The sequence below is a fragment of the Mauremys mutica genome, chromosome 1, assembly GCF_020497125.1.
Source record: "Mauremys mutica isolate MM-2020 ecotype Southern chromosome 1, ASM2049712v1, whole genome shotgun sequence".
In the NCBI taxonomy this organism is placed as follows: domain Eukaryota; kingdom Metazoa; phylum Chordata; order Testudines; family Geoemydidae; genus Mauremys; species Mauremys mutica.
The window spans coordinates 216,095,707-216,109,005 of record NC_059072.1 but is presented as its reverse complement, the minus strand read 5'-3'; the positions used below and the strand labels follow the sequence as shown (position 1 = coordinate 216,109,005).

General features: G+C 39.0%; 1 protein-coding gene across 15 annotated transcripts in view; it reads right to left on the bottom strand.

The window, feature by feature from the left end:
- The window catches only part of DMD (dystrophin), a 2,044,659-nt gene that overhangs the window by 1,095,561 nt on the left and 935,799 nt on the right, over positions 1-13,299 (bottom strand). For all 15 annotated transcript variants that reach the window (XM_044996713.1, XM_044997415.1, XM_045002732.1 and 12 more), the window contains 2 exons: positions 10,895-11,050; positions 1,019-1,189 (listed from right to left, as the gene is read on the bottom strand). In XM_044996713.1, coding sequence (XP_044852648.1) covers positions 1,019-1,189; positions 10,895-11,050 — 327 coding nt within the window. The remainder of the gene's footprint in view (positions 1-1,018; positions 1,190-10,894; positions 11,051-13,299) is intronic.

Genomic DNA, 13,299 nt, shown 5'->3' with positions numbered 1-13,299 from the left:
TACTATAAGAAGAAAAAGTTTGAGAGTCACAAAGAAGAAGGGAAAACTAGAACATCCACAGCAAACAACAACAACAAAAACCCATTGTTGTGATGTGGGATGGCTGAATATATATAAAACAATATTTATTCTGCTGATATTTTATCAGTCCTGTTATCTGCAAAAAAATGGAAAGACTGCATTAGGAATTCAAGTAATTCAGCTTGGCCTTGATTAGTAAGATTGGGGAGCTATTTTCAAACAAGATTTATCTTAGAAAGGCTTTGCTATTTTAGGTTATTTATTTCACCCTCAGATACATTTTAGCAAGCATACGTGATGCGTGATTTTTGATGTGTTTGCTGACCTAGTGAAAATGCAGCCTGCAGTCTCTTTGACCATATCAAATTATAATGAACAAAAATGTTGTATTAACTGAGTGTTCACCTTAAAAGCTTTGAGAGCTTAACTTTAAAAATAATGGCATTGTCTTATGTCAGGAGACTGAAACTACAAATAATGACTCAAACACAGATACTTCCAATGAGTTTCACAGTTAATGGAATGTCAATGGGACTCCATGCTCGAGAAACTATAAATATATGATATATGTTTTTCTAGCAGTATTGGGCTTTGGAATAGCTGTGGGTTTCAAATCTCATTAATGTTAGTAAATAGCTTCCCCCAGACTCCCCGAGTTTTTAACTTGAAATTTAAGGCCAAACAATTTATGCCAAATAATAGCATTATCTACATGTATAGATTGATTTTAATCACCCTAAACTCAAATTCTTGTACTGTGAGAATAACATACCTCACTAAAATATGACTGCTATCCGACAGGTTTAACATATTACTGATGTGCAATAATATGATGCTTAAAAACTTTTAAAGTCACAATGTTATCATAATGTAACAATGTTGTTCACAATTTTCAACTAATCAAGTTTCCAGATTTTTGTCACTGTTTTATGCATATTCAAGAAAGCTAAATGATAAGTGAAGCATATGTAAACGTACAGTACTCTTATATTATTACCTTGCCCCAGGCAACTTCAGCATCCAAATTAGTAGGCATTCCCTCCACCGCCGATCTCTTTGTCAATTCTGCATCTGTCACGGCCAGCCACTCTGTCAGAGCATTCATTTCCTTTCGTAGCTTCCGGGACAATTTCAAACATTTCTCTAACTCTTGTTTTTTTTCTGTCACCTGCATAGGAAAAATATGTGGATTTTAACTCTTTAGTCAAACTTGTTTGTACTTTCCTGCTGGCTTGTATTTTTTGTATGCATGTCTGCCTTGTAGTTTGTACATTTACAATATACAATGTAGCGTTCTTATTCCTCTCAATATTTATAGTTACGGTTAATGTATTGCTTATCATGTCAATTTGTCTAAGATGCTTCTGTACTGATAAAATCACATAACTTAATTTTGAAATTTTATACAAATTAAATCTGAATTGGTTCACCTCCAGAATGAGGAACAACTAAAAGCTACTCCCCTCCCATTTGAAGACATATGTGTCATGTTAAATGGCAACAGCTGAATTAGAAGTCTATCCTTATGACTCAGAAGAGTAGCCAAAACCCCTTTTTGGAAACTATGATGACTTTTCCCATGGATAGTTAAGCACACTAATGCTGAGCCCAACAACTTTTTTTGTGCAGCTGCATTGCATCTGAGGCAATTAATATTGTACTCTAATCACTGTGTGAGGTGTGTACCAGTAAATAAGACATGGGGCCACACACTGAAGGAGGAAGATAAAACATTGAAAAGCTGCTCTCTAAGCACCATCCATTCTATGTACTAACTGAGGCAGGAGTCTTACACAAAAGCACTATATGATAATGTAATTAAAAATGGTATCATAATGCCTAATGCCTCACGTCCCCCTGAGCTGGCTTCCTCCCACTTCCATCCGTACTGCAAAGAAACCCAACAACTCCTTCCCAGTACTCCAGCGTGTGGAGGCTTGCCATCTTCTGCACTCTTCTACTAGCCCATCTCCCATGGGGATATAAAGAACCCCTTCCTCTCCTTCACCTATTGCCCCTTTACACTAGCCTGACCCGATCTCACCCACATAAGGATTCATTCTGGGATGAAGCTGGCTACTGAAAATAAATACTGAACGACTGGCTTAATAACATCCCTAAATATGAACAACCTTATCAATGGAGAAAACAGTTTGAAAATAAAGAGGCAATTTAATTTATGCTCCTTACACATACTTAAATTCGTTTGTCATGCTTTTCTATCACCATTAATTTTAAGAACAATCTTGAATTCTCATGAATTCAAAAAAATGAGAATTAAGAGTCTGTTTTCCCCAACTTGAAAGAGAAGTGATCAAAGAAGGATATTTTAGGACTCAGTTGTAGGTCACTAATGTTTAAGGAAAATAAGTAATCTCTCTGCTAACCAGTCACTATTTAAATGAAATTGTATCTCCGCCGAGTTTTATTTTTAATTGTTTTTAAATTGCACAGCCTTTTTATTGATGATCCATTAGTGAAAGAAAACAGCATTATACATATTATAGGTGGCGCTTGGTAGCAACACCTTTCATTAACATTGCTTAACACTTTCCAGTCTAATACCCTGTTTTCAGTCCTTTATAATTTTTTCCCAATTTTAAATGTTCTGGCTGAAATTTTTCATGCTTGCTCTCTGCTTCATACTGATTATGAGTGTGTACCTTTCTAATTCCAAGAATGAAGTGTGGGGAAAATAGGTTGTTTTGCCAATGTAAATTTTTTTCACCCATGTATTTGAAAAGATTTAGTGTACATAGAGTTTGAAGCTGAAACTTGAAATTTAGGAAAGGGGTCATTTTGGGGTCAGAAATGTGTATTTTCCTGATCCCATTAAAATTCACCCAGATATGGCCAAGTTATAAACCTGTGAAAATGGCCATTTGCACAGGCTAGATAGAGCTTTTTAGAAGCTTACTACTAAAATCTCAGAACACTCCATCTCCACTAAGCGCCAGATACATTACGTATGCTCTCAGCTCCAAGAAAACTTCCCGAACAGTAGGCCTAGAATTAAAGCCCTGGACAGAGAGATGCTGCAGAGATGTAGCAACCCTGTTTGGTTATGGGAAGGTGTACGTGCCCACAGCCAGGAAGAGACCATGAATTCTGCTCTCACCTCTTCCACTGACTGGTGTGAATAATTCTGTGCACTTCACAATCCTTAATATTTAACATGCTCCTATCTTAGGAGGTAGGCTGTCCTTCCCTTGAACTGAGAGGTTGCAACCTTAATTCAGCCCCTTTGTGCATATACATTATGATATAGTCTTTAATTGCATGAACACATATTGCCTGTTCTAAAGACACCTGCCTCATTCAGTGCATGGGATGGACAGAGAATGAGGTGGAGAACTATAAGAAGCAAAAGGAAATTCTCTTGCATTTAAGGCACTGAACTGAGGTCCAGAAAAGGTGGGTTCTATTTCAGACGCTGCACACAGACTTCCCATATGAAGATCGGCTCAGACTTCGATGGCTGCATTGTTGCAGGGGGGATCTTAATTCTGGTATATTCTAACTACTGAGTGCTTGAATTTGCAACCGTGACATTCTTTTAGTGATGTTTTTTGTAATTATTCACACATAAGCGTACTTTGGCACTTGCCCCCTTAGCCACTGTCCAAAATACTCCAAATCTGCTTAGTTTTAGGGAACACTGTAAAAAAACATCTAATTTTCAGTCATGTAGTACTTAAGAAGTTGTTTATTTATGTAAATTACATTTTTAAATATTGTAGAGAACTTACAGAACCATGAATGTATGCTGTATTTATTTTTGAAGTAAATTAAAGATACACACGCATAAACACAATTAACTTTACAGTTCTGTTGTCTTTTGCTTCTGTATGTTCTTTATATGTATACGTATACGCATGTATATATGTATACATATACATGAACATACATATGTATATATGTATGTTCTATATATATATATATATATATATATATATATGTGATTCAGAGATCTACTGTATATGTCCAGAAGCTAATGTTATATTGATTTTCCCCTACTTTGTTAATATCAATTTTTAAATCTATTTTTAAAAGAAAAATGGGAAACACTGCCATCTTAAGGCCTTTTGTTTTATACAATAATCTCAAACAGAATGTGTGCCATTTATACTAAAAACTGCTCCTTAGCATTGTTTCTGAGCTATTATTTTCTTTTTATTGAAGTGATCATTGTTACTTTTGATATTCTCTGTTACAAAACTGTACTTGTAGAGAAACTGTAATGATTTCGTAAAAAACCCCAAAAGAACTCTTCATAGAGCTGAAGATATTTTGACATAAAACACAAAGGAACTCACTTAAGGACTATCGTAGGGCTTTAAGCCACATTCCTCGATGGTGGTAGATTGCTGAGGAAGGACTGTGAACCTGCTGTAGGCCTTGCCTGAGAATGTGCAGTGTCTCAGGGAGGATGGGGAACACACTCAATGGACTGCCCCTCCCATTCCCTCTCACATGGTCAAGCTCCCTTTTATACTGACACAATACCGAGGCAGGGACATAACTCAACCTCTCCTTGACTGCCAAATGGGTTCTAGCCCTGCACAGCCATTCACAAGTAAGGTAGCCATCCCAAAGCAATATAAGTGTGTGAGACAGATATGTTTCATATAAACACACACGTGTGTACACACACACATCCCACATGTGATGGTGATACACAAATGACACATTTAACCTTCTGCACTGTCCTCACTAATCCATCTCTGTGAGGGCCATTTCTAAATTTTAAAACCATTGAAGGCTTAAAACAGATGCCATGTAAAAAATAAGTGTGCCAGGAAATTACCAACCCCCCCCCCCATTTGCACAGAATTCTCATGCCGAGCCCAAACTATACTGGCTTTAGACTCTGGACAGACAATATTCAATCCTGAACCAGTGGTAGGTTTGAGGTCTGATATCATAAAACCCATTAGGACTAGAAATAGGAGTTTTCTTCCATTGCAAGATAGTTTCCTAGCTTTCAACTGGGACACAGGCACTTGTTTCTAGTTCGCAAAGGTCACAAATTATTGGACCTTAACATGATATTACTATGTATATTTTACAAAAGCCATATTTGGTAATAGCTATATATTCTAAAAATGTGTTAATTATATTTGTTCCAACTATCTGAGGCCTAATACAGTAGATGGCCCCAATTCTGAAAAGCACTTGAGCATGTGTTTAGGTCTAAGCATCTCTATTTAAGACAGTACTTAAGCATACACTGAACTTTAAGAATGTGCTTAAGTAATGTCTTATATAGGGAATCAGGGCATATATAAGTACATATAAGCATAAGCATGAGACAATAAATTTGGGTCCAATTCACAAAGTCCAAATTTAGGCAAAATTCTCAATTGGAGTTTGTCTGAGTAAAGATGGTACACTGGACCCAAATATTTCAATCCTGATTTTTATTTTACATGAACTATTTAACTATTTTTCTCTTCAAAACTAAATATTTGGTAAAATATTTAGATTTCATTAGAATATGCAGTTGGGGGAACCGAAAAGGTTACATGCATATGAAAATACCGTATGTCATAGCCATGGTAGCTTTGTTTCACTAAAATGGTTAACTGTCATGCCAGTTAAAAATAAATATGAACTATTAATTCTATATTAACAAAAATAAACAGAGCACTTTAGGCCACTAATTGCTCTTTAACCGCACATTTCATCCTTTAACTAGTCCAAAGATACAGGTGCAGTCATTTCATGCAATCTTTTTTTTTTTTTTAAATGCTAAATGTAGTCTTGGAATAAATGACATGGTACTATTTAATTTAAATAAGTTATCAGAGATAAACCCAGTGTGCATGTATCACAAAGCATATCTTAACCCCCAAGCCACACTTTTAAAAATTGATCAAGCATGCCTTATTGTATTAAATGTGCTGAGTAAAATATTTAATCTCAAATGACAACGTCATCCAATCGTTCTGAAGAAGGCTTTCAGTTGTTCCAGCACTCAGAAGATTAATATTTGTTAATATCTTTATTTTACCTCTCTAGCCATTTTCAAACTAAATATAGATAACTGCCTTGATACAGGTCCCCAGATGAATATTAGTTCTTCCAAAAATAATATAATTCTTAAAGGTTATTGTATTGAGGACGGTGGGGGTTTGATCACCACCATGTGCTTAAATCACAGGCTGACTCTTGAAGCTAATAGGGACTCTCTTTATTAGCTATTAACTAGCTGTTAATTTAGCTTAATAAATTTTAATCTGACAAAAAATCATGCATTTTCTGCTACTCTGTTTATTAAAATTATATTTATGTCTGCAATAAGCAAACATTTTAATCACATTCTTCATTCTACAGGGTGCATTCAGCCACTAAATGCACCAAATTTACGCCAGTGCTATGGTTTTAATTAAGTCCTGTGAGCTGTGTGGTCTCAGTAGGGGCAGGAGGAGGAAGATTAATCATGTGTAGCTGTTAAGTGCAACATTTGCATGAACTCTCTTCTAGAGAGGAATACTGCAACTCCTCCATGGAGCCTTTGGATGGGGTTGTGCTTAAAAAACAGCATAGGCGGAGATAGGGGCGGGTGGCAAAGAAGGGCACTGCCCTCCAAGCTACAAGCCTCAGGCAGGGAGCAGAGGGGACAGGAGACATGCTGCTCCCAGCTTGCACCTCTGAGGCAAGGAGTTAGAATGTTGTTTATAAAGAGAATGACAAAGGGCTCTTAGGATGTTTTCCTAAAGTTAAATGATCTATTCCAAGCTTGGTGAACTGCACAAAGTAAGTAGCCCAAATGATAGAAAGTACTAGTAGATTTTTCTACAATTGTTGTATTCAAGAGGTGGTAACAAAGTTACTAATATGTTTCTTTGAGAAGATAACTGATTTTTTAGACAAAGGAAATGCAGTAGATCTAATCTTCCTGGGTGTCCCTAAGGCATTTGATACAGTTCCACATGAGAAATTATTAGTTACACTGGAGAAGATGGGGATTAATATGATAACTGAAAGGTGGATAAGGAATTGGTTAAAGGGAAGACTACAACACGTCAGACTGAAAGGTGAACTCTCAGGTTAGAGGGAGGTTACTAGAGGAGTTCCTCAGCGAGCAGTCTTGGGACCAATCTTACTTAACATTTTTATTACTGACCTTGGCACAAAAAGTGGGAGTGTGCTAATAAAATTTGCAGATGACACAAAGTTGGGAGGTATTGCTAATACCGAGAAGGACCGGAATGCCATACAAGAAGATTTGGATGAACTTTGGAGTAATAAAAACAGGATGAAATTTAATAGTGCAAAGTGAAAGGTCACGTATTTAGGGATTAAGAAGAATTTTTGCTATAAATTGGGGACTTATCAGCTGGAAGTGACAGTGGAGGAGAAAGAGTTGGGGGTATTGGTTGACCACGGGATGACAATGAGCTGTCAATGTGATTCAGCTGGTATGGACAACTTGTGGGAGGGACACAAAGGGGGGCACCAGCAAATAACCTCCCCACGTGACTCCTCCTCACCCTGCCTCCAGCCTAGGGCCCCCATGCTCTCCCTGTCCCTTCCCCATGCCTCGTTACCTGGGGGGAGGGGCTCTGTCCTCCCACTGCCCCGGCTCCCCCTGGCAGGTTCAGCTGCTCTTCCTGGCAGCCAGGCCATGGGGCTACTCTGAGATGCTGCCTGGTGCAGTACAGCAGCTGCCTGGGAGAGTGCCAGGCTGTTCCCCACCCAGGCTCAGCTTCTGGGGACAGGAGCTGACTTCTGAGCATGCTGGAGAGGCTCTGTCTCACTCGACCATTGTCCCCAGAAGCTGAGTATGGGTGGCGGGGAGGGGGGCAGCCTGCTGCTGCCACAGCCAGGCACTCTCCCAGGCAGCTGCTGCGCTGCACATGGCAGCATGTGTCCCAGGCAGCGTGGCTGGAAGAGAAGAGAGTGGCATTGGGCAGCATGCATCCTGAGCAGCATGGCCAGAAGAGGAGAGGCTCTGGCCCCGCCCCTTCCTCTCCCAGGCTGTTGGGGGCACTGGCCTTCCCCCGCCCCCAGGCATCTGGGAAGCAGCATCTGACTGTTCCTGACCCCCACAGGCATCGCCTCTGCAGCTGTGAAAAAAGCTAATTCAGTCCTAGGATGTATCAGACAAGGTATTTCCAGTAGAGACAAGGAAGTGTTAGTACCATTATACAAGGCACTGGTGAGACCTCATCTGAAGTATTGTGTGCAAATCTGGTCTCCTATGTTTAAGAAAGATGAATTCAAACTGGAACAGGTGCAAAAAAGGATGACTAGGATGATCTGAGGAATGGAAACCTGCCTTATGAGAAGAGACTCAAAGAGCTTGGCTTGTTTAGTCTAACCAAAAGAAGGCTGAGGGGAGATATGATTGCTCTATATAAATATTTCAGAGGGATAAATACCAGGGAGGGAGAGGAGTTATTTAAGCTAAGGATCAGTGGACCCCAGAACAAATGTATATAAACTGGCCATCAATAAGTTTAGGCTTGAAATTAGGCAAAGGTTTATAACCGTTAGAAGAGTGAAGTTCAGGAGCAGCCTCTCTAGTGCAGCAGTGGGAGGAAAAAAAACCTCTTGTAGCTTCAAGCCTACACTTGATAAGTTTATGGAGGGGATGGTATGACAGGACTGCCTACAGTGGCATGTGGCCCATCGGCGACTGCCTGTAGTAAAAATCCCCAAGGCTGGGGACAGGACACTACATGGGGAGGGGCTCTGAGTTACTATAGAGAACTCTTCCCCAGGTATCTGTCTGGTGAGTCTTGCCCACATGATCAGCGTCTAACTAATCATCATATTTGGGGTTAGGAAGTAATTTTCCCCCAGGTCAGACTGGCAGAGATCCTAGGAATGTTTCACCTTCTTCTGCAGCATTAGGCATGGGTCACTTGCAGGTTTAAACTAGAGGAAATGGTGGATTCTCTGTAACCTGAAGTCTTTAAACCACTATTTGAGGCCTTCAGTAACTCAGTCAGAGATTAGGGGTTATATTACAGGAGTGGGTGAGTGAGATTCTGTGGCCTGCAATGTGCAGGTCAGACTAGATGATCAAGATGGTCCCTTCTGACTTTAGTAAGAGTATCTGAGAAAGAATATACATTAGAATTTTAACCCTAACAATTTTAACAGTGTCTCATAAGTGACTTACAAACATGTTCTGACATCTTGTGGCATTAGAGCTTTGGTGGTCCAATATTTATTTAATTTTCTTTCTTGATATAGGAATTACATACCGTGCTCCTGTCAGATAATTTCTAAGTTATTATCTGAAAAAAACACTAACGTTTTCAGTTGCCTAAGTAGCCCCTGGAATCCCAGTTAAAGTTATGCCCTTCCCCCCACCCCACAATCTGAAATGGCACCCCCGTGGGCAAGCACGGAATTTGTATCTCCCCAACATGTGCAATCCCGTTGGCCTGACTGGAGCTGCCCTCCGAAATATAGAAGTCAAACTAACCCTATGAACAACAGAAGACATTTTCCATGGATAGGAAAGCATATTGTCAATTCATAATCAACAGCCTTTTGGTGGTTGGACAGGGCAGAAGCCAATCAGTATTTTCTGCTCAATCGGAACCTTCTAAAAATTAATGGATGTTTAGCTGTCAGCAGTTTTCAGTGAGTTTCAGTGTGCTTAACTATTGTGGTATATGTGCTCTGTGAACAGGTACACTGATAGAAAGTTAACAGGTTACAAAAATTTGGTACAGCAGAGGCTATTGAGATGGAAAAGTTTGCCTTATTAAAGGTACTTGCATTTAATAAACTATCATCAGAATTTTCAGATAAAAACAGAGTGGCAAAATTTTTGATAATCAAGTTTTCTTCAGCAGACCATGCAAAACAGAGAAGAGGAATAGACATAACGGGAGAATATTAATTTAGTCCTCTTATTATATGTTGATATGAATCAAATGATCAGACTAATAACAGTGCAGTACCACAGCTTCCCAAAGGGCTAGCTTTCAAGACATTGCATTTTTAGCCCTAGCCTACCAATACCGTTGATTTACTCTTACCCAACACTAAGGAAATTTGGAAGCACCTTCTGCAAGGAAAGAGGATCTAAGTATAAAATCCTAAATAGATCTATGAAGATGTATGAGGAGCAAAACAGGTGTAAATTATTCCATATGCTCATGAATACAACATTCTGTGTGGTTTGCATATAAAAAAAATCAGTACCTATCACAGCACACATAAGAATGTAAACAGGCATGCAAGGGTTCCAACTGGAGACAGTGCACAGCCACATGAGGCATGTACAGGGGAAGAGTTACCACACAAAACCCATCAAATGTGTGTATAGCAACATGCAAGAAGCCAGCTACAGTGGTATTAAAATTTCCTCATAGGTATGCTGCTGCAGCAGCAGCAGCAAGTATCTTGGCCAACTGATCTTTTAATGGTGGCCTGCAGAATGATGCATTTTGAGACCTCTGCAAATAAGAACTGGGAGATCTCTCTTTCTTATAATGTAATCCACAGAATGAAATAATTGAAGAACCAGTGATCTTATCTAGAGATGTAGCCCTACCTAGAGTGCTTTTAAATTGGTGACTGGTAAATAGCTTATCTATCTAAAAAAAGTCTAAAAGGCAAAAAGTAATTTTAATTTTAGGAAAGCATAACCTTAAAACCTGATAAAGAAATCAATATTACGTCTCTGGGTTTTGCATATTTTCTTGGACCAAAATGAATATTTATCTAATTGATTGGTTTTGGCTTCCTAACAAGGATTACACTTTTATAAACAGAGGCAGAATTGATTTCAGAGACTTAAAAGGAACAAACAAACAATAAATGTTACCACACAATACAAAGAATGTACTTAGCTTTAAAAGCTAGAAACAGAGCCTGGTTTTGGATTGTAAATCAGAGTACATACCAGAGCACCCAATTCATTATACTGCAACTTCAAAGCTGTAAGTCTTTCATCCAGTTCTTTGGGGTTCTCTGTCTGTTGTTTCTGAACAATCTGACGTCCAGTTTTTATCACTGTTTCCACTTCAGACTTCACCTCACTCAAGCTTTTATACAATTTCTAATCAAATCAACACAGGAGAGAGAAACACCACAATTAATAAAATAAATGAATAAAAGCAATGCAAACTTGGGACTGAAGTGATTATGCAGAACTACTACCAATCTTGGCATTGTTTGGTGCATAAGAGCCTCACCTGAGGACCCTCAACTCCTATGGAAACTGAAGGGAATTGAGAATCCACAGTATTCTAGTTACGCATAAATCACACACAGATAGTGCACAAGTGTTTACAAGACCTTTAGAGCTTTATTTATAAATCAAAAGTCAAATTATATGTCCTTGTCTACATTAGACTTATTCATTAAAATGTTCTGCCATTGCTGGTTTTACCGCCCCACCAGTGGCAGCCATGGCGGGAGTGCTGAGATAGTTTTTGTAACATCATAAGACAAAGGTCTGCTCTGGGCTGGTTTAGACAATACAGCACTTAAAATAATAGCAGCTGCCCTGTACCTACTCACGTCCTCTACCACCCACAATCTAAAAGTCTAATTTGAGTGGAAATCTGACAGTTCCCCATACACTAAATCCTTAGACTGGTACAGCGCAGATTTCCTCTTCCATTTAGCTATGTTTAATATTCCTTTTAATGGCCCAAAAAGCAAAGAGATTTACTGCCCTTTAAAGTAAAAATATATTATATATCTCCATCTCTCTCTTCTAATTGTTTCAAATGACTAAGCAGCAAGTGTGGACAAAACAAACATTTATTTAAGTAATTACATGCAATCACTGTGCATAGACCATGCTTTCCCCCTCACCTTTTCAAAGAATTGACAGTTAAAAAAGGGATAGCACTACTTGTCTGCTCTAACCCTGATTCCCTGGGTACAACAACAACATCTACATATAACAGGGCTGTCAAATAACCTGGTATCCAAAATAACTCATCTAATTTTTGGCACCCACAGAAATTATTTGGGACAAACCTTATTCAACCAACATGCTTAACTTTTTTCTGTTTAAATATGTAAGTTTAACTTTGTTTCCTTCATTTCATTAAAATTGAATTCTGTTATGCACTAGAAACTTCTTACACTGAACTGGGAAAGAGAAAGTCCCCTGAACTATAGAATATCAATAAACACAAAAAAGTGAAGAATTGAAATGGCAAGGTTCTTGAACAAGTTTATTGTTGAAGTTCTTTTAGCTTCATTATATGCTCTCACCAGGGGTGGCTCCAGGCACCAGCACAGCAAGCACGTGCCTGGGGTGGCAAGTACGGGGGGGTGGGGGGGGCAGCATGCCGGTCATTGTGAGGGCGGCAGTCAGGCAGCCTTCGGTGGCGTTTCTGCAGGAGGTCCGTGGGTCCTGCGGCTTCGGTGGTAATTCAGACCTCCCGCAGAGCCGCTGCCGAATCCGTGTGACCGGCGGACGTCCTGCAGAAACACCACCAAAGGCTGCCTGACTGCTGTGCTTGGGGTGGCAAAAAACAGAGCCATCCCTGGCTCTCGCAATTTGTTGTGACAGAATTTCTTTTAAAAGAATCTAGACTGTATTTCTTCTTTTCTTGCTGATTGAGCTTGTGTAAGTATTTTTGTGATTTTTTTTTATTACTAGTACATCTTGTGATATTGTAGTGAAATAAAATCCATGTCCAATAAGAGTAGACAGTTCAGGTAAAGATATGATGCTTTCTTCTATTGCAGACTGATAAGAGAAACTCAGCACATCCTCTCTATAGTTTAATCTGAAGTTCATTAACAACTTGCTTCTCAAAAACATTATTATTAATATAATTTTAATATAATTTTACATATATATATATATCCCCATTCTTTCCAATGGATCCTCATGTGCCTTGCAAGATAAATACATACTTCATCACTGAAATGCAGCCAACTTTGTATATAGGGCACAGCAAAGAAGACGGCTGATCCACCAGCAGAGGTGGTGATGTGGTGAAAAATATAAGCAAAGACATTAGGACAAAACAATATGAGGTTTCCTAGTGTATCACAACTTTAAGTACTCTTCTGCTAAAAAGTTAGTTGCTGAACAGAGACATTGTAAACCTAGAATTTCTAATTTCCATTTCAATCTTATGGTAGTGTGCCTACCTGAGCTGCTGTCGTGTCTCATGAGATTTCTAGTTTAGATGATTTATGGGACTAAATCTCCCATGATGCACTGTGGCCCTCCCCTTTTTGAAACATCATGGTTCATCAAGGGAATCCCATGATGCTGGTGCATCACAGGAGATGTAGCATGGCCAGAGAGGCCATCCTATAAAGGAAACTGGTGGC